General features: G+C 42.4%; 2 protein-coding genes and 2 long non-coding RNA genes across 5 annotated transcripts; 2 read left to right on the top strand and 2 right to left on the bottom strand.

The window, feature by feature from the left end:
- Window positions 1-330: 330 nt before the first annotated feature.
- amotl2b (angiomotin like 2b) lies at window positions 331-8,328 on the bottom strand. The gene is made up of 11 exons (XM_020103849.2): window positions 8,149-8,328; window positions 6,860-7,658; window positions 6,130-6,298; window positions 4,597-4,741; window positions 4,404-4,493; window positions 3,485-3,780; window positions 3,203-3,378; window positions 3,017-3,115; window positions 2,701-2,897; window positions 2,269-2,394; window positions 331-1,777 (listed from the first exon to the last, which is right to left on the bottom strand). Exons 2-11 carry the CDS (start codon window positions 7,570-7,572, stop codon window positions 1,692-1,694), a joined length of 2,097 nt encoding a protein of 698 aa, XP_019959408.2. The 5' UTR covers window positions 7,573-7,658; window positions 8,149-8,328; the 3' UTR covers window positions 331-1,691.
- On the top strand, window positions 8,328-18,458 carry LOC138405067 (uncharacterized). Its single transcript, XR_011238727.1, has 2 exons — window positions 8,328-8,487; window positions 17,632-18,458. It is a non-coding gene; the product is annotated as an uncharacterized lncRNA (long non-coding RNA).
- A 2,144-nt stretch (window positions 18,459-20,602) lies between these two features.
- On the top strand, window positions 20,603-21,224 carry LOC138405068 (uncharacterized). Its single transcript, XR_011238728.1, has 2 exons — window positions 20,603-20,713; window positions 20,784-21,224. It is a non-coding gene; the product is annotated as an uncharacterized lncRNA (long non-coding RNA).
- On the bottom strand, window positions 21,194-27,115 carry aire (autoimmune regulator). Of its 2 annotated transcripts, none has more exons than XM_020103937.2 (13): window positions 26,857-27,115; window positions 26,532-26,706; window positions 26,102-26,245; window positions 25,843-25,908; window positions 25,292-25,429; window positions 25,019-25,116; window positions 24,815-24,936; window positions 24,627-24,690; window positions 23,447-23,575; window positions 23,229-23,344; window positions 22,617-22,695; window positions 22,355-22,447; window positions 21,194-21,905 (listed from the first exon to the last, which is right to left on the bottom strand). In XM_020103937.2, exons 1-13 carry the CDS (start codon window positions 27,001-27,003, stop codon window positions 21,822-21,824), a joined length of 1,455 nt encoding a protein of 484 aa, XP_019959496.2. In that variant the 5' UTR covers window positions 27,004-27,115; the 3' UTR covers window positions 21,194-21,821. The 2 variants fall into 2 exon arrangements, with proteins under 2 accessions (XP_019959496.2, XP_019959504.2); XM_020103945.2 differs by having other exon boundaries at window positions 21,194-21,902; window positions 26,857-27,114.

Genomic DNA, 27,115 nt, shown 5'->3' with positions numbered 1-27,115 from the left:
GGAGAAACCTGTCTTTGTCACATATACGGTTACGTGTCCCTATGAGAATGTGATCTATGTCAAGCATGCTCTTCATGGCAAGAGGAGAACAAGAGAGCAGGCCATCCGAGAAAGTTGAACCCAAAAGAATGCAGCTCTGGTATTCATTAATGAAGAGCACTCTTCTCTGTGGTGCAGCGAGAGGACAGGAACGAGGAGATCCAGTGACAATGTGAGACAAATGTGGGACAAAAGGTTCAGGACATTTACCAGAAACACTTTCCTGCAGTTATTTGTTTAAAGCAGTAACAGAAAATCCCTTTTTACCAAAGAGGAAGATCACAGAGCCAGTTTACATTAGAATATTTTATTGCTTTATGAAATGTTGCATGAATTCAACTGTAAAAACCTTCATACTGTTTGAAGTTCACAGAAATGCCTGTTTGAAGTCAACACTTGGTTGGTTGTGTACAGCTTAACATGACCATGATTGTCGGCACATAACTTACAACATACGTACAAACATAAAACTCTTTGGCGTCTTTCTCAAAGCACTATTTTATCTAAAATAACAATACAAACATCTGTATAAAATATATAATAACAGTAATAATATTAATAATAATAATTAACCTGTTTGTTAGTTCGAAACTAACAGTAAACACAAAACCAACACGGGTGTCGTTTTCGACTTTTATCCCACGGTGGCGACCAAACCAGCAGAATCGCCACGTCGGGAAACACACTCACATACTGTAACCACACATGCAAACATACACCAAGAAGGAAAAAAGGTAAATTTAAAAAAAAGATGACGAAATCAACACCCTCCCAAAATTACAAACACCAGTTCTGTCAGTTTGGCAACAACATACCAAATAGTCTTTTATATATATTATGCATCTCACTGTACACACACACACACACACACACACACACACACACACACACACACACACACACACACACACACACACACACACACACACACACACACACACACACACAGAAGCCTTGGTAGATCCGGCTACTCGGGCTCGATGGACATGGACAGCGAGCAAGCGTTTTAAATCAGCAGTGTTTTTCATGTGTTATCAGTTTAAATTATCGAGCGAGGGGGAAGTCTGCCGAACAGATAACATCCATGTGAGGGGAATGAGGTTTTTCAGATAAAAACTTTTCTGAAAAGGAGGGGAATGCAGGTCGCACAGATAACCTTCTACTGAATATTTTTCATGAGAACACAAGGCTTAATATCTGTGGAAACCAGATAAGATAAATATATAGCTTCTTATTTCACCGGATTGGGAAAAGAGATAAAAGGGGGAATAAACGGGGGAGCAGCAATAATATATATATATATATATATACACATATATATATTTATATAAATATTTTGGCATACACTCTGTGAGAACATTTTGCTCTGTAACAATCCACAATACTGTCCAAGTACCTCAGAAGATTAATCTCTTCTCACACAGCCAGGACCGACCGCCTGCAGCTGTCCAGCTTAGTGAGAGTGAGTCGAAGCACAGCTCTGACTCTAAAACCTGAAAACAGTCTTTTTTCGTGCTTTGGCCTCTTTCCACAACATTCTCGCATCCAAATATATTTCTTCCATTCAGTTATTTTAAAAAACACTTCACAGATTCTCAGAATTGCTTTTTTTCCCTCCGTTCTTCCTCATTTAAAATCCACTTCTCAGTTCTTTAAATGAAGATTTCCACCGCCTCAGACTCCAACTCTTCCAGGCCTCTGAAAGGGTTAAACAGCAGCTTCTTAGGAGCTTCCTTTTCTGGAGAAACAAAAAAACAAGGAGGAGAGAATAAATAAGTGGATACATGCTTTAAGGCTAAAACAGTGGAAAAAAATGTCCTAGATACAGCTCAGCTATCAGTGAGTAAAGGTTAACAGAGATTTTCCACAGTCAAACAGAGCGCTCTGGTAAATGTGCTCAGTCAACAGATCCACATTATTTCCTAACCATGCACATTCCTCAAGGCCCACATTATGAACCATGACCTGCACAGATGCTATCTGATCGGCTGGTTAAGCAGCGGCATGGTTAATCAATGTGGACGTCCATGAAGTTGAGGTCCAAAGCTCCTCTCATACAAACACAAAAGTCTGCTTACATGCAGTGTGTGTATGTGTGCAGGGTTTTTTTCATGCTGGGCTCCACATGCGTGGAAATCATTTATCATTCCAACTTTTATAGTGAGAGCAGTGCTGGATTATTGGCCCTTGCAAACAAACACACTCGTGCATATTTGATAGATCACTCACCACTGTGGAGCTTAGTTGTGCTGGCAGCCTCGTTGGTTCCCTCCGTGTGCCGCTCTAGCGTTCCAGATTCAGACTGAGCAGAGAAGGGGCGGTTTGGCAAAGTCTGATCATCAGAAAGACTCTTACCTAAATGAAAACATCAGTATCTGTCAACACCGGTCTCACAGAGGTTGTTATGTTTTCACCCCAGCACTACACAAAAACAACTAAAGTGATTTCCACGAAACTTAATAATGGTCAGGGAAGAACTCATTTAATTTTTTAACATTGCTAGAAACAGCGTTTTATAACATCTTCACTATTTTCTCATCATAATGATAGTTTAATCTAATTACTAACTAATCTATTCTACATCAGATATATAAGTAAAAGGTGTCTGTCTGAGGATGTAATAGAGGAAGAAAAGTCGGCTGCTTTTGTCATTCTCCTCACCTCTACTCTTCGTGTTGCTCTTTATGGTGCTGATGGAAGGGGTGGAGGAGGCAGGTCGGAGAGGGCCCCCCGCTGCGTTCAGGTAGTTTGCTCGGGGACACTGCTCATCCTTACGCCCCTGGTCCTGGTGCAGCCGCTGGTTGAGGATCTTGATCACAGCGTCCTTTTCCAGGATCTGAGCGTAAAGAGCACGGATCCTGATGCAAAACAGAAACATAGAAACACAAATCAGAAAGCAGGAAACCCAATGGTGACACAAACACTTAGTGCTGTTGTGATTTGTAAAAGTAAAAGGAGATTAAACACTAGTAGGCACCTGTTTTCCATCTCCTGATTCCTGTAGTCAACTGGCAGGTCTTCGTTGAAACTGTTGTTTGAGGAGTGGCAGGGCGAGTGGTTAATGATGGTGGTGTCTCTGTGAAGGTTGAGATTGAAGCTTAGATTCAGCTGAAAAATTCATGCGTGCATGTACATTCCAGCAATTATCCAGCCCCATCTTTACCTCTGGGCAGCGGCAGTGGCAGCCACCTCCATGGCGAACTGCCTCATGGTGCTCTCCTCCAGGTACTTCTGCTCCCAGCGCACCATGTCGGCCTCAAGAGCCAGGATTTGCTCCTCACGCTCCCGCAGACGCTCTTGGAGGGAGCCCATGGTCACTCCTGGTGGCTGGGATTGCCGCTGAGGTGGGAAGTGAAACAGACACAAGTTAGGCGAAAAGAAGAAAGAAGAGAAACTGAAGCTCCTGTGTTACAGATCGAATCATACAGCAATTCGCTAAATGTACCTGCTGTGCCCTCAGACTCCTCAGCTCCTGCTCTAGCCGCGTCCTCAGCTTCATCTCCAGGCTCTCCCTCTTCTCGCAGGTGGACTGCAGCTGAGCCAGTGCACTCTGAAGCCTCTCCACCTTATCCACATAAGCCCTCTTCCTCCTCAACGCCTCCTCGAGCTGGCGGCCTCGTCCTCGGGCAGCCTCCAGGGCCTCCTCCAGCCCTTTCGTCCGGGCGCTCTGCTCCTCCGCCGTGGTTCGCAACCGCTGCACTTCTCGCTCGACGCGCTCCCGCTCAAAGTTCTGCTCCTCATCTGAAACAAAAGATACACATATATAAGGATGCATGTTTGATTCATGTGGATTTGATTTTAATAGCATTGCTATGAGATGTTATGTTACAAAATTAAATAAAATAATTTCTCCTGCTTGAGTCTGACCCCAGTAATAAGTACCAGGGTTGCTACATGGTGGCCAGTGTTCTTCATTTAGCGAAGCACTTCTGGAATGCTGAGAGGAAAGAGGGGGAGGAAGGGGGGAGAAAGCCCCCCTATCCCTTTGACCCACATAGCACAGAGCATTCCTCATCAAGGCCATACAAACACCATCACTCTGCTCGAGCCCAGTTCCTCAAACAGACAAACATAAATCAAACTAACAACAGGTGGGGGGGGGCACTCATTTACCACTTGCACTGCAGCTTTGTAATTTAGAGCCAGTTCATAAAGAGGTGCGTGGATCAAACTCCCCATTAATAAAGCCTTCTTACCAATAAGCTGAGGTTATGCAAGTGAAATTCCTGCATGCAGGAAGCTACAAGAAAAAAAAGGGCCCAATGCTGCATTTGAATCCAGTCCGGTCAAGCATGTTGATTACATGGATGTGACTGGGCGACTGGGGGGGGGGGGTGTCTACCCAAACAAAGTGACATACTCACTTTGCTCGAGGAGTTTGGCCACGATGTGCTGGTTGTGGTCAGCTGCTTGAACTTCTTTTGCGACATGCGTTCTGGCATTGTCCAAGTTTTCTGCAAAGCAACACAATTTTGAAATGTAAATTGAAAACCATTTACATGTTGGAGCTGGTTTTATGGCAGACTATTTTGGTGGATGTTTTTTCTGTGGCTGTACCTCTGAGGTCTCTGTTGAAATCCTGCAGCTTCCTGATCTCAGCCACCAGCCTCCTCCTCAGCGTCTGCTCCAGGTTCTCTCTCTTCGTGCTGCCCTGCATCAGCGTCTCGTAGGCCTCAGAAATACGCTGGATCTCCTGCTCCAACTGAAAGGAGGAAGAAAAGAGACACAGGCGGAGGGGAAGGATAGAGGAGGATTATGGGAGAGGGGAGAAAGGAGTGTGGAAATAGGGAAGGTAGAGAAGAGGATTTTTTGGGTTAACCTACTTTACATATCAGGGAGGAGCTGGAATGTTGATTCATGTTGTTGAGTACATAAATACACTTTACGTATGGCTGCATTTGTGACTGTGTGTATACTGTACACTCAGTCTGTGTGTGTGTGTATGTGTGTGTGTGTGTGTGTGGTATAATTCTGAGAAGGAATTCAAGCCCACACCACTCCCTGTGAGACTGATTTATATCTACATTCCTGAGGGCTGATAGCTCTAGTTCCAGGTGTGTGAGCGCACAAGAGCGTGCACATACACAACACACCTCAAGGTTAAAACGCACACAAAGACTCACACACGCACAGAGGTCTGGGAAGGATGCCAGCGGAGGGAAGGTGTGCATGCCTGTGCCTGGGTTGTGGAAACGGCAAAGAGACACCCACCATTACAGCAGTCACACAGGCATGTTTACTCAGGGCTGCGGCCTGACGGAGAAAACTTTCCAACCCTGGCAATTATCATTCTTCAAGGCTGAGACAAGGCATGGGCCATGTGACATAACTCCAGCAGAGAGTGGAGTGGATTTTACCAACATTTGTGAAGGTGTCTGGTGTCTCTGAAGCAGTTTCCTCTACATTAAACAAGAAAATGTCTTATTCTGTCTTATAGCCTGTTTAGTTGGAGCATCACACGTTAAAGGCAAATTAAAAGAGCAGGAACAGAAAAAAGTGAAAAGGGGGAAACGGTAAAAACAAAAGGGACCTTTCACTTTTTACACAGCAGCCCACCACCTGCCATGGACCCACCACCCCACCCCCCATCAGCTGTGCGCGGCTCACAACCGCATCGACTGCTGTCGCACAAGCCCTAGAAAATCTATGGCCCGCTGGAACTAAAGCGCACACACTCTCTGTGGCCTCCACTGGGTCAGCTAACACAATGAGAGGAGTGTGTAAACACAGTAGCAAGGCTGCGACCTCTTGTTTGTGCCTCTATGTTATGGAGGTAGCAGCTGCTGATCTCATCTGTCCAGTCCAGATGAGGGAGTGTGCCTGGAGTTGGATGTCAGGGAGACAACTGTACACTGGGGTTGGGTTTCACTGACAGGTGGCTGGGATGGAGGATTTCATCTGGCCATTAAGCTAATAAATAACATTGGCGTCCTTTCATCTGAATTCAGTTCTTGCCATCTTTTTAACTTATATTCCTATATTTGAAGACCGTCTTTTGTGTTATTTGAAAGGAAGATGAGTGTTTAGCGAGTATTCGCCTTGATAGACATGTCAGCTGTGTTACAATAAGATGTTCTCTCAGGGTTTTACCTTCTGAATACGGCTGGTCTTCTCCCTGTGCCCCTCCAGCTCTTGTCTCAGCCTCTCATTTTCCATCAGCAGCAGCTCCACCTGACTGGGCTCCTCCAGGCCAGCAGGTGGCAGGCTGCTGAAAGTGTTGTAGCAGGGGAGTTCGGCGGGCTGACCAGACTGGACATACCTTACATGAGAGAAACATTATTAAGTTAAAACAAGCCCATAGCTCAGTGATGAATCTGAACTTGTAGCCACTCTAGCTGAAGAAATACATAGTTGGAGCAACAAGCTGGAGTCGATATAAAAAGGGCCTATTGGGATTTTTGGAGCAAAGCTTCTGAAATATCACTCTATTCCTGTCTTATCACCAAGCAGCCGGGCTGACTACGGTGGCAGTGAAGAATGCAAAAGTCTATAAGAGGAACATACTTTTATAAAAGAATCCAAGCATGTGAAACTATCCTGTGACAGTATGCCAAGCATTGCAAACACCTACAGGGCTGGACTTGTTCTCCTCTAAGTATTTCAAGAAGGAAATGTGAATTGGTACACAGGCTCCGGTGTGATTCACACTGAAAAGTATGTGTTTACGCATGTGAAACACAATGACGATTCCTGGGAGGTGATTACACAGCAGTCTCATAGAAAAACACTACAGTGCTGAGCATGATGTCATTTAACAGTCGTTTTAAAAACATGCGCACGCAATCACTCATCAGGCCATGTCCACTGAACTCCTCTGTACCTGTGTTGCTGCAGGGGCTCCTGGACCTGGTGAGGGATAAATCCTTGGCTCTGAATGGGGGCTGAGTACTCTGGAGGAGGATTGTGTTTGCCCAGGCTCAACCCGGTGCTTTGCAGGGCTTGTGGGGTGTAGTAAGGCAGCTCTGGGTAGCTGTGAGAGGTGCTCTTGGTGGCCTCTGCCTTAGAAGCTGCAGCATTCCTCTCCAGAGATATCTGCATATGATGCTCACTGAGTGACCGCACATGGCTGCACTTCAGTTCTGCCAAATCTGCCTCCTCGTGGAAGGCCCCCTCATGCAGGAGCTTCCCTTCATGGAGCTGCCTGATCGGGCCCGCAGGGGCCCAGTGCGAGGCCAGATACTGCGAGTGCACCTTGGCCTGCTCGTAGGTCGGCAACTCCTCGCCGTGCAGCTGATAGAGCTGATAACCACTTTCTGAGTGGTGGTCTCCCTGGTGCTCCTGGCCCTGAGGCTCCTGCCTCGCAGAGAGCTGAGGGAAAGGAGGGTCCTCCTGGGTGAGACTCTCCAGGGAGGATCGTGGGCTCCTGCCCATGTCACCTCCGCTGCTGGGTCCACTGTTGCTCCCGCTGCCTCCACGCAGGGCCTGCTGCTGGATGGCTAACAAGGTGCGGGTGTCTGTAGGGTTTCCATAGCGGAGCTGCTCCTGGATGAGTCGGTGCAGTACCGTGCCAGATGGCTCTTCAGTGGACGACATGCTGCTTTGTGTGGGTTTTTATTCTCTGGAACGATTGGTTGGGCTCTTCCTCAGTATGAAAGTATAGAAATAAACCAGCTGTGAACCTAGAACACAACAGGAGAAGAGAATAAATCAGTCTGATGATGAACATATGAAGTGATTAAACTCATACTAGACTAAAAATAAAGTCACACACAGAAGAGAGGCTGTGAAACATGTGGGACTTCACATGGACTTCAATACCAAGCACACACATTTTCTTGAATGCAACATTCTATAGTATATGATTGATTATTTCTTTACGGCAGAAGTATCATATGAACCTAGTGAGGCTTTGCCAACAGCGACAACACATCGATGCGGAGAGATTTTCCACAGCAGGAAGAAAGTGCATGCGCCAGAAATTCCGATCTCACGGGGGAGCAATAGCGCACAAAACCCCGCGTTTTAAACAACTTAGTCTCCGGTGATATCACTTTTAATTCCGACATTACATCCCGATGCAAACACACAACACTTGAAAGTCAGACTGCAGCAACTTGAGTGCAGTTTGTCGCTCGGGTTTCTGAGATAAAAAGCAGCAGAGTCTCTTACCAGCTCACGCTCTCATCATAACAAAACCCTCTGCTCGGCGTCGAAGTAGAAAAGTCGCAGTAATCCCGCTTGTTCTTCTTGTTCCTCCTCCTCTCGTTGTTTTTAGTTTGTCGGAGTCAGACGAGTCTCATCCTCCTCCCCCACTTCTCTCTCTCCCCGTGTCTCGCTGTGAAATGATTGTGGAGAGAGCAGGCGGCGATAATAAGTAACCGAGGAGGGACTGAGGTCGGAATGTGAGGAATGTCAAACGCGAGGTCCCTCAGGGATCAGAGGAGTAAAACCACACGAGAGGAGGAGGAGGAGGAGGCTGCAGTGTGTCCGATCACCAACAACGAGGAGGTTCAGTAGAATAAAGATGTGTATGATGAAGGGTGTTTGTTTGAGGAAGCAGCGGGATCATTATAATGTGTTTGGGAAACAAATAAAGGGGAGATGCGAAAAAAAATAGGGTTTTGTACGGTGGCCTTGAAGTCAAATTGATAAAGCAGTGGTAAAATAAGAAAACACGATGAAAGAATGAGCAGCAAATATAAAATGGAATGAGGAATAAAGAGAAAGAAACAAAAGAGTAAAAAGAAAAAGCAAGAAATGGAAAAACAGATGCATTAATGCACTGTCTGACAAGAAGGAACATGTTTTGTGATTTGTATGTTTATCGCCTCATTTTTAAAACATTTTTGTAAGAGTGTTTGTTAAGTTAAAAACTAGTAATATGTGCTAAATGTCCACCTTGATATTAACGGATTAATCGATGAATATAATCAATCCATCTGTATTTTAAATTGCATTATTATTATTATTATAAAGTAATCATGTTTTCTGTGCAGTGAAAACTAACGTCCCTTTAAAATGTGGCATAAAACATCAAATCTCTCTTGAAGGCACAGTTTTGTCTTTTGAGCTTGAGTACCTGACTTTGCCTCACTGGAATGAAGTAGTGCTTTTTATAAATATTATGTATTTCAGTAGCATAGGGGAAATGAGAGAAGGCTCCTTTAGTTAATATTTAGTCCTATTTGTTGATTTAAAATTTCATTTAAAGTAAATACTGACTTCCATGCTTACCTCCAGACAAATGTCTCATTTTGGGGCATGTTCAGCTGACCTGCTGTGCACTCACTGAGATTCTCGTAGGTGCACCCACAATTAATGTGAATTAGTCGACTGGGTGTGTGTGTAGAACAAAGTATTTCAAGTATTTTACCAGTAATTAAGAGCAGGTTTCATTGTTCTATCCAATAAATATCTGAGGCACTTAATTTAAAACCTAAATGGAGATGTAGCATAAAGTGTAAAATTTAATAATTCAAGGATCCTAAAAATGAACTTGTTTCGACTGGATTCATTTCAAACCTTTAGAAGTCCACATGTTGTATGTGCAGAAACAGGAAGTGCAGATATCTCTGCTCTCCTAAAATCTGCTTACATGTTATTTTGTGGCATATTACAAATGCAACCCCTTGGCCTCCACTGTAGGTTGGTAGGGGTGAGTAAAATATATCTGTGCAAGTGTGTGAAGGCAGTGAACGCCTTACTTGTGTGTGTCCATGTGGTGTGTGTGTGTGTGTGTGGCAGCTGTCCCCTGGAATCTGAGGTCGGTGCTCGCCCTATTACTACAAACACAGTGGCTCTTTGTACCCATCATCGCACTACATGGGTCAGAACAGTGCCTGGAGAACGCCACACATGGGCACTCCCTCCCATTGAGTTGCTGGTTCAAACCTCAAACATGCAGTACGTCCTCCCGCTGAGACAAGGTTACACACAGAATCACAGCATGGATGGATGGATGGATGGGGAGCCAGCCAGAAACATAATTAACTGTCATTCCACTCATGAACAACATCATTTAATTAGTTACTCAATTCCTTTTGGTTTATGCACCTTCTCCAAATAATAGACCAATACATTTCCTGCCTCAAGGTAGAACACAAATATTTATGACACACTCTATTTCTGTCTGAGCCAAAAGACAAGACTATGCTATTCATTACCTGCTCAGATCTAACTACTGATATATTGAGGACTTTAGACAGGGACAATGAATTTTACTGTGGGCCCTTAAATAGCAGAGATTTTAGTCTGATCATGTCATATCATATGGCAGTGGAGGGAGAGAAAAGAAAGAAAGGAGGAACGATTATTTTCTGCTTTTGCATTGACTGAATTTTAAATCCAAAACCACAGAGTAGGTCAAACTTCATTAGAATAAAGAAATGGATGCGATCACAGCAGGACAGGCCACAGTCATTGATTGTTATACAGTATCTGTCCAATGGCCTCAAGCTGATGCTCTCATTCGGCTCAAAAATCTATAAGCCCGATGAGATGGTATTGATATGTGTCCACAATCATCTCCCTGGCTCTTTTACCCTCCTTAATTAAGCTCACACACATTGGTACGCATTCCCGTCATGTTTCGAATGCTGCGTATTCTTAAACTGGCTCTTTTTAAAACATATGCAGACACTGCGTCTCCGTGGGCGGCCCTCACACGGAGGTGACTGGTCACATTCACACTGTGGAGCAGCTCAGTCTCCACCTTTTTAAAAGTCTGCTCATGTCATTTAACACCACCTCACAACTTCCTCCACTCCCTCCATGTGTGTGTGTGTCTGTTGGTGGACAACGCCTCTGGCCATTTTGTCCTCCATTGTATCACACTTCCTGTGAACTTCCAGAGGAATGCAGGGCCGACCCTTTGAAAATTATGGACGCTTTCAAACAGTCATTACAGGAGATGAACATCTAAAATGGCGTGCCACAAGTCTGAAGGTGCTGAAGATTTCGAGAACTGTTCCTTGTTTGTGTGGAGCGAGACTGAGGAATATTAAAGGACACACTAAATAAAACACAACTGTGTTGTTGCTATATACATGATTGCCTCTGAGGTTTTGGTGGAAACATGTGCACAAACAAGGAAACAGTGACAGTATACAAACTACCAGTTACACAATTAGAAACAGACTCTAAATTTATTCTGTGTGTTAAAGTCAGTATGAAAATGTTTTTGTCGAAGGGAGGGACACAGGAAGACAACGTGTGTGTGTGTGTGTGTTGTGAGAGGGGGAATCCTTAAAGGTAGAAAATTCTGTAATGATTTACAATGAATGGAAAAGCCTCCTGTATGGAGTGAATTATGATACAATGGTGTGAAAGGCCCGAAGGAGGCCGTTTGTAGTTTTGTGTGTATCCTTCAAATTCCATTGAGAAAAGTTAACAGTCAAACCAAACTGAGGCTCTGATCCTTTGGTAAATGCTATTTAGTATTACTACTATTAATAATATAATACTATACTATTTTTTCAGTCTCAGCTCTTGTTCTTGGTAATTTCTCATCTTCAGACCCCAGAAACTTTACAAATAGCTCAAACAAATGCAGTTGGTGACAAGAAGATGGGCTATTGGCCTAGAACAGTTGGAAACCACAGATTTAGACTCACCTAAAGTAACTTTATATATTTGAAAATTTAAACAGCTTTCCCATTCTTCTCTTCTTAACTGAGCATTGTTTGCTGAGCAGACTTTTTACTTTTCTGTCATTGAAAAGAAACTCTTGTTTAACCATATCATCAGAGACGACTTCTCATCATATCTGCTGAAGGCTGTTTGATTTACCGTAGTTGAGAAGTAATTATATGAGGAGAGATGTGATGTGTTAAACTGAAGACCAAACAACAAGATGTTTGGCTTTGTCAGTCTTTCTTTTTCTATCTCTTCTTCCTTTAAAATCTCTGCATGACTCCGGAGCTCCATGATGGTATCTATCTTGAGATAGCGTTAAACTTGGATAGTGACAGGATGCGTGTTACAGTGTTGGACCGTGTGGGAAAGAACGAGACAGAATAGCAGACGGGGTCATGTGATACGACGGGATTGGCGAGGAATGTAACTGATAGTGTTGGAAGGAGCGAGATGGATTCCTGTCCTTGGCTCTCACATCCACGGATGGCTTCCTCGTTCACACAATACACAATAGAAGAGGACAAGGTGCGCTGCTCTCAAGTGGTATCCTGTTCACAGGGAAACACTGACGACAGGCTTCCCATGTATTCACATTTCACTACAGATTCACTCCTGATGCCAGGGTTGGTTTCCAGAGTCAATTATGTTATGATCTAACCTAATTTCTCTATGACACCTGTTGAGAGTGAAAGCTAATAAATAACCTGTGTTTAAAGTGAAGTGTGAAAAACCTCTGCATGTTGCAGCAAGTCGAGCAGCATTCAAGGGAATTTCCGATCATTCGCAGCAAACAGACTTCAGACATGAGTCACAAGCGCTGAATCCGCTGAGTGGGGCACTCGCATCTGGGACAGGTTTTCTTCTGTTGCCTTCACTAAGTGAGATGATAGTTATTATTGTGTGACCTGGACGCAAACTGAAACCTAAAATATTGGCGAGTGGAGTAATTTTTTTACAATGAGTTTGAGGAGAACTTTCACACCACTGATGTCTGTACAGTAAATATAAAACTGCTTTTATCTTAAATTGGCATTTAAACTGAAGACAACGTGACAACTCTGTGAAGCAGAAGTGTCTTGGTGGCTGGCTGCAGTATAAGTTATAAATCCCACCTCATCCATGTTAGTGAGTGGGATTTGAAGCAAATAAAGATTTCTCAAAAATGGTTTCTGACATTTTCTCTATTTTATTTTTGGTTTTAATTAGTTATAGTTTTACAGGTAGTTTCAATTATTTTGATGCCCAAGATGGCAGCATTCCTATCCGGGATATTTTAGCTGAGTTTCTGGACAGTAGGAGGAACCTGAGACACGTCATCCATCTTTAAATGAAGTCTATGATCTTTTTCCGTATGAATGGAGTCTTAATCTTCTCAACTAACTCTCATCAAGAATAAGTGATTTTTCCAAACTAATCTTTTAGTTGACTCATTTGTAATCACAATATAGCACTGAGAACATCTCACCCAGATGTTGTAGCAAAAGGAAAACATGATTCAAGTTTTCAGTTGCTTCAATCGACTCCAATCATTATGTTCAGTTTTCAGTTCTCAAAAAAAGAGACCCCATGATCCAAACCCCGCCTGTCTGGAGAACTGGAAAATCCTCATTTTTCTCCACAGTAATGATATCTGAGAGGTGTATTGTCCTGTTAGCCTGCATTCAAAAGTGAAAGGAAGCCTAAAGCAAAAGAAAAAGCAGTGATGTGCTCTCATTAACTGAAAGCTTAAATAGTACAATGATTTCATTGACCTCTGTTGGCAGCGTGTGAAGGGCCTTTACATTGACGAGTGCGACATCACTTTGTCAATGAGAATCAGAAGTGACATGTACCACAGGCAAGCAAGCTAATTAGAGCAGATATAACAGCCCGGATGTCAGATACTGCACAAGGCATGTTCTGCTTTTTCAAAAAGTTCTGTGATACTGGCGACTCGCTCCCTTAGCCTATTATCCAGTGGTAGTTGTTGTAAATGTCAGGTTTTGATGATCAATGGTCAAAACAAAGAATGAAGATTACTAGGCCAGAAATCTACCCATGCAACCGTGAACTTATTCCACCAAAGAGGTTGTGTTTGCATTTGTCCATCTGTTGAAAATGCATCAACTCTTCTACAGATACGCCTGATGTCCAGACTACTCCATAGTTTTAGAAGATTGGACACAGCCCTGTTTTAGTTGGAAAACGAGGCTGCGTATTAGTCTGGACAAGCAGAAACGGAAATGTTTGGAAACAAAGACATAGACACTCACAACCGCTTACTGATTCTGTCTTTTCAGTCACGATGTAGCCTTCGCAGATTTGTCAGCCTCCTATTACATGACCCCCCTTCTACCAGTATAGAACGCACTTAAATAATCAATTATATGCAACTACATTCGCAAATAGGGGAAGACACGCAATGTTTTAACTAATAGAAAGATATTTTATTTAACAAAAGTAATTTCATTTAATTAAGATTACAACAATACCAAGTTCAGCTAATAAGGCTGGCAGGAGCTAAATGCAAGACAAAAAAGAAGACCAAATGAATAATACAAAAATTCAAATTCAAAACTCCATGTGGTGCAGGGGAGGGGGCTCATCGGTAAATCAGGATGAGCACAACTTTTATAATCTATCTGAGAGGCAATGGCCAGCTGCCTCCACTTCACTGACGGCCCCCAGCTCCACCCAAACCTGCAACACAGGACAGGACACACACACACAACAAACAACACAACACACACCAGCCCTGGCAGAGTCCCTGAGGCCGTCACATTGTTTACACCGACACACTCATGCATAGTGTATTAGAGTAGTTGTGTAATATGCGTTTTCAGGTGTGTTACTATGGATGGGGATTAAAATGTACTTGATTCTTGTTGTTCTGGGTTTGTTCCCTCATGGTTGATGCACTTATTGTAAGTCGCTTTGGATAAAAGCATCAGCTAAATGAAATGTAATGGAATAAAAAACTGATACAGAGAGTATGGTAGTAGCCTTAGTTAGCTGGATTATACAAAAACTACTGGATTGGTTGCCATGAAATTAGAATGAGTCAGAGTAGAACCTGTTACAAACTTTGTGCGGATCCAGATCAGTTGGAGGATCCACAGTTTATTTCCACTTTCTTTATCAATGTGAGATATAAACGTTTTTGGAATGTTTTTATCAATTTCCCAGGGAATGTTGAATGGTTGTTGATATAAAAAAAAAGGGACTTTGTGCCATTTGGTGCAGATCCAAATAAAAATGTTGATCTAGTGAATTTAAATGTGGTTTCATAAGGGGACTTTTGGACTTTGGTGGAGATTTAATGGGAATTTTATGCTGTCAGGTTATAAAACACTTACAGTTTGCATCCTTTACACATGAGATTAACATGTTGATGTCACCATGGCAACTTTACTGTTTTTTTTTTTGTCTCAAAACACTGTGAATACTTGGCCTGTGCTCTCAGACATATTACTCACACAGCGCTTAAGGCAAATAGCTGAGTGTCACTGTAATGATGTTTCCTTTTCCATTTTCTTCTCGTCCCCTCGTTTCTGCTGCCTCTTTTCTCTCAACTCTCTTTGAGTCGACTGTAAACTGCATGTTCAGCTTCTCTGAAGTTAACTTGACAGGTCAAGTGTCAGGACAGAAAACAAGTCATAAAATTGTAAAACATAAACTACCTGCCACAGTCTGCTCAGCCCAGACGCTTGATCACTTTGTAGAGTGACTAATATTTCAGCTTAATAGCGAGCCTTAGCGAATGGGCTTCACGTATCAGTGTCTCAGAATAGAAAATGTGGTTTTGAATCACACAGCTTTTTTCCATCATCACCCCCATCTTCAGGGTTAAACTGAACCAAACTGAACATCGTTAGTCTGAGATTCAGCCCTGAGGCCCTTTATAGACACCAATCCAAGTTGCCCTTAAGAGGTGTGAAAACATTTTTGCAATATTCTGCCCCGGAGACAACATGCCTACCCCAGATGAATGACACAGCAACAAGCCATGACACCCTGTCCTAAAAGTGCCTTCCAACCCAGCAGTCTGCTGGCATCCTGGGAGGTCACCAGAATGCCAGTCATTCATTCGGGGCCCCAGCATGTGTGCCCCCCAGCAAATAGCTGTGCTCGTCTGCTGCTGAGGCTGCACATAGCATGTGATCTGATGGCTGGCTTTGGCCGACGGCACCGTGGAAAGAGAGAGACAGAGGGAGAAGGCCCTGTGCCACTGAAAAATGAACCAGGGGCTTTCCATGGTCCAGAAGCAATGAGGGGAATGTGGGCTGGGATGGTGAGTGGGGGGTGTGGTAGGGGTGTGTGCGTATAGGGGGTCCAGTGAGGGGTGGGAAGAGAGGGTGAGCAGGTAGGTGACGGACATAGTAGACTGGAAGGAGAATGTGATGAGAGGTGGAGGTTGGAGTTGGATTCGATCCTCAGCTCTAAAGTAAACTACGCAGAAAATGTGATTATGTTGTGTTATGAAACTTAAACCAAAGATTCTCCATGAATTTCCAGAAGAAGTCATATTCCCTCTGTTACCCTTGGACGTTTAAATTGTTAAAGTAAAAATATTTTAAAACTTTAGTAGTTGTATTTCATTACTTAAATGCAATAACTGTAACTTTGGCCACTAGGGGTCTCTCTATCAAAATAACAACAACAAAAGACCTAGTTTGGTGACATCGTGAAGCACCACCATTGCAGATAGTACCTGACCTGACTCATTTAAGTTGTTTCTGGTTACTTTTTTATTATTATTGATGATGATGATGATTGATGATGAAGATGATGATTGATGATGCATGAATTGTTCTTTTAAATACTGGAACTTTATTTCATTGATTAAAAAGAAATTGCCACAATTTCTAGATAAGGAAATTGAAAAAATAAATAGCAACATTTTACTTTTCACAAGATCACATAGCATGACAGTTTTGTTTTTGAATAGCTAACTCTCTCTGCGGCAGCTTGTTTTTCTGCTTGGCTTGCTGTACGTCTATTGTGCAAATCAAACAATTTCTTAAAGTGTCAACTGGAAAAATCCATTATCTTACAGATGACTTTCAGCTTTGGTGTTACTACCCGTAAGTGGTGATGATTCAGCTGCAAGATATGTTAATGGTTGCAACTCAAGGCCCGCGCTGACACACAAAGACTCTATTGTGTTGCGTTAAAGAAGATCATTGTCTTATTATACACAGACGGTCTATTTTTAAGGAGGGGGGGGGGGGGGCAGGGGATAAACATCTATTCTTGTCTGAGATGAATTGAAATGGCCAATTATACAAAATCAAAAAAAATCACTTTAAAGTTATTGAAAAGTCACATTGTGCACTGACCCAAATAAATAAAACTGTCAGTGGATCAGCTGTGTCGTTCATATTTGTAGAAAACAAAATCAGTTGCATGTTTTTGATGCTGACTAAATATCATTACATATCTCTCTATTATCTCATTGTTCCTAATGTCTGCCACTGATCGGTGTTATCATTTGACCAAACATTATTCTTTATCTTCACCTAAATGACGTCTGAACACAACCGACCCAAACTTTGTTCTGATGTCGTGAAAGTGTCAAGATTTCATTCAGCCCTCTATCGCAAAACTAAGCGAACAGCTGTAACAACTGATTATCTTTCATTCAGAGTGACTCTGGAGAAGATTGTTATAATCCACGTCAGAGTTATCTTAGCTACTCTTTATCAGTGACATGGCTCACTTCGTTTGCTTGAACATATTCAGTTTTCAGAATGCACCTCTGTAATGTAAAATCCAACATTGTTTAACAGCCAGATAAATAATATAATGATATTTTAATTTGATTTCTTTTATGTGGGCACTTGGGGGCGCTGAAGTCAGCTGTAAATGTGCAAAACACTGAAGCCACATCATTTTGATCGCCCCCTTGTGGCTGTCTGCAGTATCAGTGTCATAAACCCTGCCTCCTCCATGTTATTGAATGGGAGGGGACCAAACTTAAGTTACAAAGTACACATCAAATATATATTTTTCTGAAAGATGTTTCTGTTTTGGTTTTAGGGATTGTCAGGATCGACAGCTGAGATTGACTCGCGAGTCGTTGAGTGCATGTACCGGCAGGACCATGATTCTGCAACTCCACTCCATGACCACGGGAGGAAGTGGATAATATTAGCTAATTTATGGTTCATAGTGTGCATTAATGAATGACGCTCCAGTAGCAATAATGTAAATATGTCATTGAAATTCTGTGAACCCTGTGAAACTATGTGAGGAAATCTGATTTCTAGACAAAAAAGATGGACAAGTAGCACAGCTCAGATGGTCATATAACATCTGAAATGATAGTCTGAACCCTCTGAGCAGTTCCCTGTGTGCAGGGGAATGCTCAACATCTGCTCGCCTTCATTCCCCCTCATATAATTCTCGCTGGGGACAGGGCAGTGATCACAGGAGACGCTGTTCGCGCTGCCGTCCCAAAGCAAGAATGCAAACAGCGAGAAGCTCTTCCAAGAATTCCCAGTTGAGGACTTTTCTGGAATGTCCTAATGAGCCTCCTCCGCTGTGTTTACAGTTTGAGACGGATGGCAACCCTGCAATCTGCCCTGCCAGCGTATCATTATCCGGCCTCTTCTAGGGACACACAGAGGAACAGCGAGATTTAGAGGAGTTTTCTTCTCCTCTACCAGACGTTTAGATTTTTGTCTTCTGACCAAATTACTCTTAACGGCCAGAGCAAGACAGAGACAAGAGGAAACCACAGCCCCGTGACTTCATGAGTTTTGATAAACTGCTGTAAAACACTTCAAATTAGGGAGATGTCCAGACAAATTGTTGGATGCTGGGGAGCTGCCACTGTCTTGTCAGATTAAATTGTGTTGCGGTTACTCTGTGTGTGTGCTGCGTCTCAGCTGTGTGAGTCAGTGGGAAGCAAAGTGACCATTGTTTTTGACTTGAGCCTGGTGTCAAGTTACAGACGTAGAATGAACGGTTCTTGGTAGAAAGCTTGCGACACAGCTCTGTGTATGTGTGTGTGTGTGTGTGTGTGTGTGTGTGTGTGTGTGTGTGTGTGTGCGTGTGTGTGTGTGTGTGTGTGTGTGTGTGTGTGTGTGTGTGTGTGTGTGTGTGTGTGTGTGTGCACCTCCAGCTAACAGTATGTTCTGATCTACTTCAGCGAGATCAGAAACACAAATATGATCTCAGACTTTATTGACCTCAGACTTCTCTTATGTAACACAGGAATGTTGGAGCTGGACCATCTCACTAAATCAAAGTGGCAGAGGTTACACTCTCAGAGCTGTTGGGAAAATTCTTCTCAAATACCTTCCAATATTGTCATCAAAGCCATGTCACCTTGTCATCTGCAGTAGTGATGAATAAATAAATATTCAGAGTAAAGTCCCACAAAAGTATCATCAGCAAAATACACTTTAGTAATTAAATCAGTAAGTAGAGCTTCAAGAGAGGATCATACAAATCTTGCTTTATCACTGGAAACAATGTCCGAACTTTGTGTCAGAGCCAAGCACTGTCATTACTTAGCGGTTTAAATAAATTAAACTTTCTGCTCTGGAACTTCACCCCAAACAACACAGGGCCCCTCGCAATTTCCTGCCTACAACAAAAGTCTAAAGAGAGAGTGAGTGGTCCTGACTGGAAGTCATGCTGGCTTCACCTCTTCTGGAAACCCTCAGCCCATCAGAAGCCCAGTTGGAAGACAAAGTGGAAAACTGCCTACGGATATGAAGTGCCAAGAAATGCAAGGAGAGGATGCCCAAAGCGTGGGAATTTCACCTATCATATTTTTACAAGAATTACAGGCATGTGACCAATCGTTACAGAACAGGATGTGTGTGAGTGTTTGAGGAATTTGACCTTGTGATTTCACAATGACTAACTGACGCAGAAAACTACACATATACAGCGTTTTACTGTTATTATTGTTAAGTCTCATGCACTGACCAAACATTTAACTGTTATCTTAGAAATATTCACCCTTTCAAAATAAATTAAAATAACAGAAACTGCAAAAATTGTACAGGTCAAGAACACAGACTGCATATAAAGATGGATGACATGACTGCTTCCTAAAAGTGAAGCCAAAGCATCTGCACCTGGTGACTGGCTGCGGTCATAAATTCCACCTCCTACATGTTGATGAATGGGATATGGAGCAAACAGAAAACTCAAAGTACACATGAAGTACTTTTTTTTTCTTAGCTCGCAGTGATGTTCAAGTATGTTCATGTTTTCATTTTCTTCGCTCATTTCTCCACCAGTAGCCACATTCAAATTTGGTCTGGGTTTTTGTATGGATCAATTAACATGTAAGCAGCATTTTGATACTGTATCTGATTAAAGTCAATTATATACTGTTAATATAATGTACATTTTAATCTGCAATGCAAGGACATAGATGTATAGAGTAGTTTAAATGGAAATACACAAGTGCATGTACCTAAAACTGTAGCAGTAGTAGTACTTGAGTAAAAATATTTAACTATTTTACCAGCACAAACATAATTTCCTCATCTTTGTCACACAAGTTATTTGTGATGGAAACAGTTGTGACACTTTTTCTTGCTCTGATGCAATCTTGGTTATTCCCATCTATACTTCCTCTTATTATTTCTGCAATACTTCTTGAGACTCATGCTTCAATACAATGCTTAACTATTGCATCATTCGCAGATCAGAGCCACCTAGTGGTGAGAAGTGTTTTTTATTTTCTGTCTCTCTTTTTAAAGCAGAGTGGGATCTTGGGGTCATTTATCATCTTTTCCATGTGGTCTCTCGTGTGGTATGCAGCAAGAAACAGAAGAAATGTCTGTTTTTGTGAGAGTGATGCAGGAGTTGAGAAGCCTGCACAGTTGAGGAAACAATATGAGAAATCTTCCCCCTCAGCCAGGATGTAGAATAATTACGGTTTATAATCTGAGATTAACGTGCCAATTTGCTGCTATGTACACCTGCTCTGTTAATGATCTGTTAATCTCATCGCATTAAACTGTCTCGGATTTGTCTTCTCTGTAGGTGCACAGTAAACTGTTGTCTCTGATGATGCTGGTCATGTTTCATTGAACAGACCCAGAGCAGTCAAGCATGCAGGACAATTCCTTAATGATTAAAGAAAAGTGGACTGGTAAATAAACAGATACACACACACACACTGGAACGAGCATGTTTCTCATCCCTCTGTTTTGGGCCTGTAGGAGCCGGGAGCCATGGCAACCAAATACCGAGGGGAGAAAAATGTGCACACTGCCTGGCCGAGCTCCATCCCTTTGGCAGCTCTGCTGAAACTTTTGAATCCCATGACAAAAACAACATTCCTCATCTAAGTGATAGTTTTCAAGGAATTCCTGTTAAACGGAGGCATTTCTCCTTGTGCATACTTCATTGTATTGAAACCATCTGGTGGAACGTGTGAATTTGAATTCTTCTGCAGACCCACACAGAGAGACAAACTGTCTTTGTGCACATGTGGAAGTTTGCATTGTCCTTTTTTCCCCAAACACTGTACATATGTGTGGTTGTTTTTCCATGAAGGTATACACAAAGTCTCACTCACATGAAAACAGATGAAAAACAACCAATGCACAGTCACACTCGTGGAGCAATGACAAATTAAAAGTGTATTTATTCCACAGTCAGTTGACTTTTGCAATTTATTTCTATTCCATGAATAGGTTTAAGCCAAAAAGCAGATACAAGGTTTACATCAAGGATTATGAATCAGGTGAAACAGACAGATCCTTGGAAGCTCCGGGTTCACGGGTTTTTGATTAAATACAAATTTGTATTACTTCACTACAATACTTGTCAAAATGTAGTTTTCAGAGCTTCAGTTTATCAATATCTGACAAGGTGAATATTCCTAATAAATCATTTTCCACAGTCACATAAATTAAGTGTTATTTTAGCAAAGCTGGTTTCACTAAGTCAAATGTTCCAATGGATGCGATTGGTCCTGAAACTGGTTAATCCAGTCGTCACACACGCCAAGAGACAATGGTTTAGAGGAAAACACTGTGAATTATGAATAATGACTACAATTACAATAATCTGAGTACTTACTCTTACTCTACAGATGTAGAGTTTAAACAGTTATTTGATACTGATCTTTTGGCTTGATTTACATTGTGCAGCCTTATTTTAAATCAGTTATTTTTGCTCCATCAATGTTGATTTACACTGTTACTTCAGACGGTGAGAGCTCATAGCTGCACCTGTGATCGCATGTCTGCCCGTCACTGGTAACACCCTTGTGAGTCTGGAAGAGGCCGGGAGATGTTGTGAAAAGCCCACTGCAAGATGCCGTCCATGGATCCCTGCTGAGACACAAAGATCAGGGGTGAGGGGGGAGACAGCAGGATCAGTCCCAGCACATAAATCCATCATATGGTTAATGTGTGTGTGTGTGTGTGTGTGTGTGTGTGTGTGTGTGTGTGTGTGTGTGTGTGAGTGATGTCATTGAAAACAATGACATCATACAGCAATGATCTTTACCATCCTTAACGTTTGTCTTAAGAGTCAGTTCATCTGGGCTAAGAAACCCAACACATAATGTAAAAAAGTAATACACTTAACATCTAACATCTGTGCAACACATGTTTCGGATCAACACAAACAATTTAATGACAACACCCCCTGCCAGTTATTGTTTGGTCCTCAGGGCTGCGGGTGGTAAGAAGTGCAGCAGCCTTCTCGTGTCTGACATGCATGATCACTTTGTATGTCGTCTACGTGTGTTGAGACCACGTGTAACTGAGCCCCCACTCACATCTCCCAGGATGGAGTCCAGTTCATCCTTATGGAGGATGGGCTCCGGGGCAGAGGTGATCTGATCATAACTGAGTTGGACCGCTGGGGTGGGCTGGACACACACACACACACACACACACACACACACACACACACACAGGAGAGATTACCCAGATTACACTCGGACATATTCAAATGTTGCTGAGAAGGTTTATATATATTTTGTGCACAGACACCAGACTCTTCAAGCTCGCCCTTTGTGTCCACATGTGCAGACCCACCTGTAAGCCTCTGGATTCAGCTTCTTTTTCTGCAGAGCTGCCCCAGGGTCTGGAGCAGGACGAGCAGATGGATCTCCCTCTGGCAAACACGCGCACAAACACACACATACACACACAGGGAGTGACTCAGACTGTTCTCTGTGGTGTATAATGTTACTGTCAATCGATATGTAATTTCAAACACACAGGAGGATAACAGAGGAACCCTTTCATATGGCAACTTAAACTGATTAAACAGGCTCTTCATGCAATATTATATCTTTAATATACTAATACTGTCCAATGATTTCAATTTGTAGATCACACAGAGCTGAAAAGAACATTTGATCACAAATAAAAGAACAAAATATGCCACACAGAGACATAAAAAAGTGAAATAAATGGTGGCATTAAATGGATTCAGCTTTCCCTTTGTAAGATATTTTTCAAATGAACACATATATACACACTGTGTAATAGGCTGCTGCAGAACACACCCTTAATGCACAAACAGGAACCGACAGGACATTCACAGGGTTAGGATGAGCACAATGATGCTGGGATTAGTATTTGTTTCTGTCATCCTCTATAATCCTCAAAAATGTCTAAATAACAGATGAGTGGATGTCTCACTTGGAGAAGAGACAGTGCGCATGGAAACGCCCAAAACACTGGAGGCACTGAGTCAGGTCTCCTCCCATGAGGTGACACACGCCACACACCTCCCTCACACTGTCCAGACCTGAGCACTGAAGACAACGAGACAGAATGCTGAATGAGTTCTAAAGAAATTGTGAAAGTAAAAAAAAAAAAAAAAGACTGCAACAAGCAGAGCATCATCAGGTTTGTACCTGGTTTCTGGCAGCGGGTCCGTTCACAGAAGCTGTGACACTTGTGAGGGAGGAGGACGACAGAGAGGAGAAGAAGGAGACGTCTATGGAGGAGTTGGTGTTTGTTTGCTGTGGCTGAGCCGTGAGAGCCTGTGATACAAATTATTTATAGATTTGTCAGTGTTAGAAAATGCTGAGTATTATCGTTTCCTAATAAAGAGATTCGTTTGTAATATCATGTCATGGGATTTTGCCCCTCGAGGCAACTTTGTAATTTGTGGCAAAATAAAACAGAGTTGAATAAAACTGGTTAAAGTGAAAAGGAGACGCTAACCATGGTGATGACACCAAAGATGTCAGGCAGAAACTTTGTAGAAGCCTCAATAAAAGGAGAAAGACTCAGGGAATCATTCTGTACATGAACATTGAAAGCTGCACAATGCCCAGGTTTAAAATGGGAAATTGATTTCTTCTCTTTTCTATAATTGTTTATTCAGGCATCAGATCCTTTTGCTACAGTTTTTTTTTATCTTGATACTCAGATGCTCTGAGAAGTTGTGCATGGAATGATTGGTTTTGCCTTTGTCAGACTAACCAGAAATATCAGTTCCCGCCTGGACGCCGCCTTTAAATTGGAACAACAATTCAGAAAGTTGGCAAATGTTTTGATACATGAGTGCCCGAGTGGCTGATGTCATCACTTAAAGTATAAATCGATTAGTATCATTTTACATTCAGCTCTAAACAGAAGCTTTTTGTCACTGATCCTTTTTCTTTGCCGAGCGTTAACACGCAAATATTGTAAAAAGAGGTGTCAAGGTTTATTTTAAATGCTAAAACACATAAATAAAAACATTTTCTTTACTGCAACCAGGTTTTTACACATTCTGGCTTCAAATAACACCAACATACCAAAGTCGGAATAATTACCTCAGCCCAAGGACGGCCATTTTGTGCCGGCCCTTCTCTAGGCCTGAAACGCGTTGGCATGTTTCTACTGTTGAAATGATCAAAGTTTCAATGATATATTAGAGGCTCTTTAACTTTACACCTCCTTTAGTGCCTCAGATTCCTTCAACCTGTCTAAACTTCTTGGAACTCCAAACTACACACTCTTAGCTCTGGGCTTTTTGACCAAACACTTTGACTAAACACTTACTTACAGCCCATGTAAACTAGTATTTGTCGGTCGGGACCTTACTTGTAAAGGAAGCTGGCCTTTCTCTCTTTTCACTGCACGGCACCGCTCACACTGCCAGGTGCCACTGCAGATTAAAACATGCAACTTTTTCAGAGCAAGCACTTAAGAATAAAAGGCATCTTTGAAAAATACAGTCACATGCTGATATGTTGAAATAAAAGACACAGACAGGTTTAAGGGGTTTGAACCTCGGTATGGACGTGAGTGGGGGGTCGAGGCAGGTCAGATGTAACGCTCGAGGACAACCGTCACAACAGAGCAGCTCCCCTCCGTCCTTACACACTGCACACTCATCATCATTGTAATGGACCTAAAGACACACACATACAGAACATACGAGACACATATATACAGACCGATGAGAAGCCAGGTGAGGGAGCGAGGCCCTTTACCATGCCTGTGGTTGTCTCCCCCTTGTGGTGAAATGTGCTCTCAGCAGCCTGGGACTTGAGCGCTGCACTGGTCTCCTCTTTAATGCACTTTCTGGTCCCTGTTGAATGACAGCCATGAATTCAGTTCTGCATATTTTAGGGAAAATTTCATATTAGTCTATTTTTTTTAATGCTTTTTAACAAAGATGTGTATGTTTGCAGTCCCGATGATGCAGAACAGTTATATCAATATTTGGAAAAGATTAAAATAATGATTTTCAACTCATGGCTTACCGTCGGAACCAAACACCTGCTTGATGTGGATCTTTTCTCTGGCTTCATGGCTGACTGGCAGCTCTGTAGAGGAGGAGGAGGAGGAGGAGGAGGAGAGGGGGACTCCTCCTTGGACTGAGGAGGACACTACCTGCACACCTGTGGCACAAGTTTGGTTAAATATATCTGTACTATGAAATAAATGTTTCTAAGTATTTTTGCTTTCACTACAATTCATTTTAAACTAGAATGGCACTCAGTAGAGCTCATACCTCCAACAGTCCCCTTATGAAACCACATCTACATCACCTCTAAATATGGCAGATTTTTTTACACAAAGATCCACAAATTATCCTGAATTAATGAAAATGTCAAAAGAAAAAAAAGTCCCTATCTCGTGATATTAAAGAAAGTGAATCCTGAGCCCGCTGAACTTCTATTGGTTCTTCCTTGAGTCAAGCCCCACCCCTCCATAACATTTCATGGAAATCAGTTGAGTGGTTTTTTCATAATCCTGCGAACTAACAAACAAACTCAGATGAAAACATAACGTCCTCGTTGGAGGTAATTACTATTTCCAGATGTTAGCTGAGGTGCTGGAGCTTCACTCTTCACTCTGTATAACTTCACTTTACCCCCTGGAGAAAGAAACAGGAAAACACAAGAGATATTTTTACTGAATGTTAGAATTCATTCTTACTGACTAACAGAAAGAACAATTCATCCTGAAAAGTTTCTTTCTTTTCTCTCCATGTCCTAATCTTAAAGTACGGGCTGCAGTGAAATATTGTTGGAAAAGAGAGACAGAACAGGTGTATGATGGGAAATAACCTGGACCATTGCTTGTCTTTGCGTGATAGTGTGAAATCTTGCTGGAGCTGGTCTCTCTATCCTCGTGGCTCCTCTTCTTCACGTGAGGAGTTTTGTCACATCTCTGGGATCTCTTCTCACCTCTGGAACCTGCAGTGTCTCGTTCTGTCAGACATAATCAGCGATGAAAACACAACAACCTTAAAGGTTTCAGAATCAAATGTTCATTACTTTACTTTCGAAAATACCATTCAGAATAACAGACCCTGGTTTGTCCATAATCCACTTGAAAATGTATTTAAATATGAGAGTATGCACAGAAATATATTATTGATGAATTATATAATGGGTAAATCTCCATTAGAACAAATAACATAGAGAGATAAACAAATTTCACCAGCATTTTTATGACAAGCATTTTCATTAGTGAGCTTCTCTGAACTCCACATACTGGAGTGCAGGTTGGAGAGCAGTGTCTTCAGCTTGCTGTAGCTGTCCAGGTTGTAGTCCTTGGTCATATTGCTCCAGAAGGCCTGGATGATAGATCGTTTCTGTTCCAGGACCCAGGACAGGAGCGAGTACATGGCCTTGTGGATCCCTTCCTTCCTTTCCTTCTCTAGCGTGTCCTGCAGATCCGCACAAACAGAAAGAGATACTGTGAGTAAAATCAAATATTTCTACACACACATGCTGTAATCTTGGAAGACATTCTAGGCTTGTAAATAGATTTGTCACTTACATATACCAATACAATTTCTAATTTTTCTATGCCTCACCTTGAGCATTTGGTCAGTGATGATGTTTTTGTCTGCCAAACCATAAACAAGAGGGAAAGGGTCGTCCACAGCCATGGCAATGTCAGTGCGCGACTCCCTCAGTAATGAGCGAAGGTTTGTGTCCCTTAAAGCCTCCACTCTGGACATGATCCGCTTTGAGTTTCAATGAGATGCAAAGTGACCCCAAGCAGAGAGACCGTACAAGTCGTAGATTGGCTATTAGGGGGTGTGTCTTTGTCAGGGAAGGAAACACTCTACG

Source organism: Paralichthys olivaceus, chromosome 16 (genome assembly GCF_024713975.1).
Source record: "Paralichthys olivaceus isolate ysfri-2021 chromosome 16, ASM2471397v2, whole genome shotgun sequence".
NCBI lineage: Eukaryota > Metazoa > Chordata > Actinopteri > Pleuronectiformes > Paralichthyidae > Paralichthys > Paralichthys olivaceus.
This window is presented reverse-complemented; position numbering and strand designations above follow the sequence as displayed.

Coding starts and splice junctions, on each gene's coding strand:
- aire (XM_020103937.2), bottom strand. CDS start 27,003: ATGTCCAGAGTGGAGGCTTTAAGGGACACAAACCTTCGCTCATTACTG. Junction 24,691..24,814: donor CCACTCACGTCCATACCGAG/GTTCAAACCCCT, acceptor TTTAATCTGCAG/TGGCACCTGGCAGTGTGAGC. Junction 23,576..24,626: donor AAGGCCAGCTTCCTTTACAA/GTAAGGTCCCGA, acceptor TTTGTATCACAG/GCTCTCACGGCTCAGCCACA.
- amotl2b (XM_020103849.2), bottom strand. CDS start 7,572: ATGTCGTCCACTGAAGAGCCATCTGGCACGGTACTGCACCGACTCATC. Junction 3,781..4,403: donor GGCCAAACTCCTCGAGCAAA/GTGAGTATGTCA, acceptor CTTTTGTTTCAG/ATGAGGAGCAGAACTTTGAG. Junction 2,395..2,700: donor GAGCAACACGAAGAGTAGAG/GTGAGGAGAATG, acceptor GTTTTCATTTAG/GTAAGAGTCTTTCTGATGAT.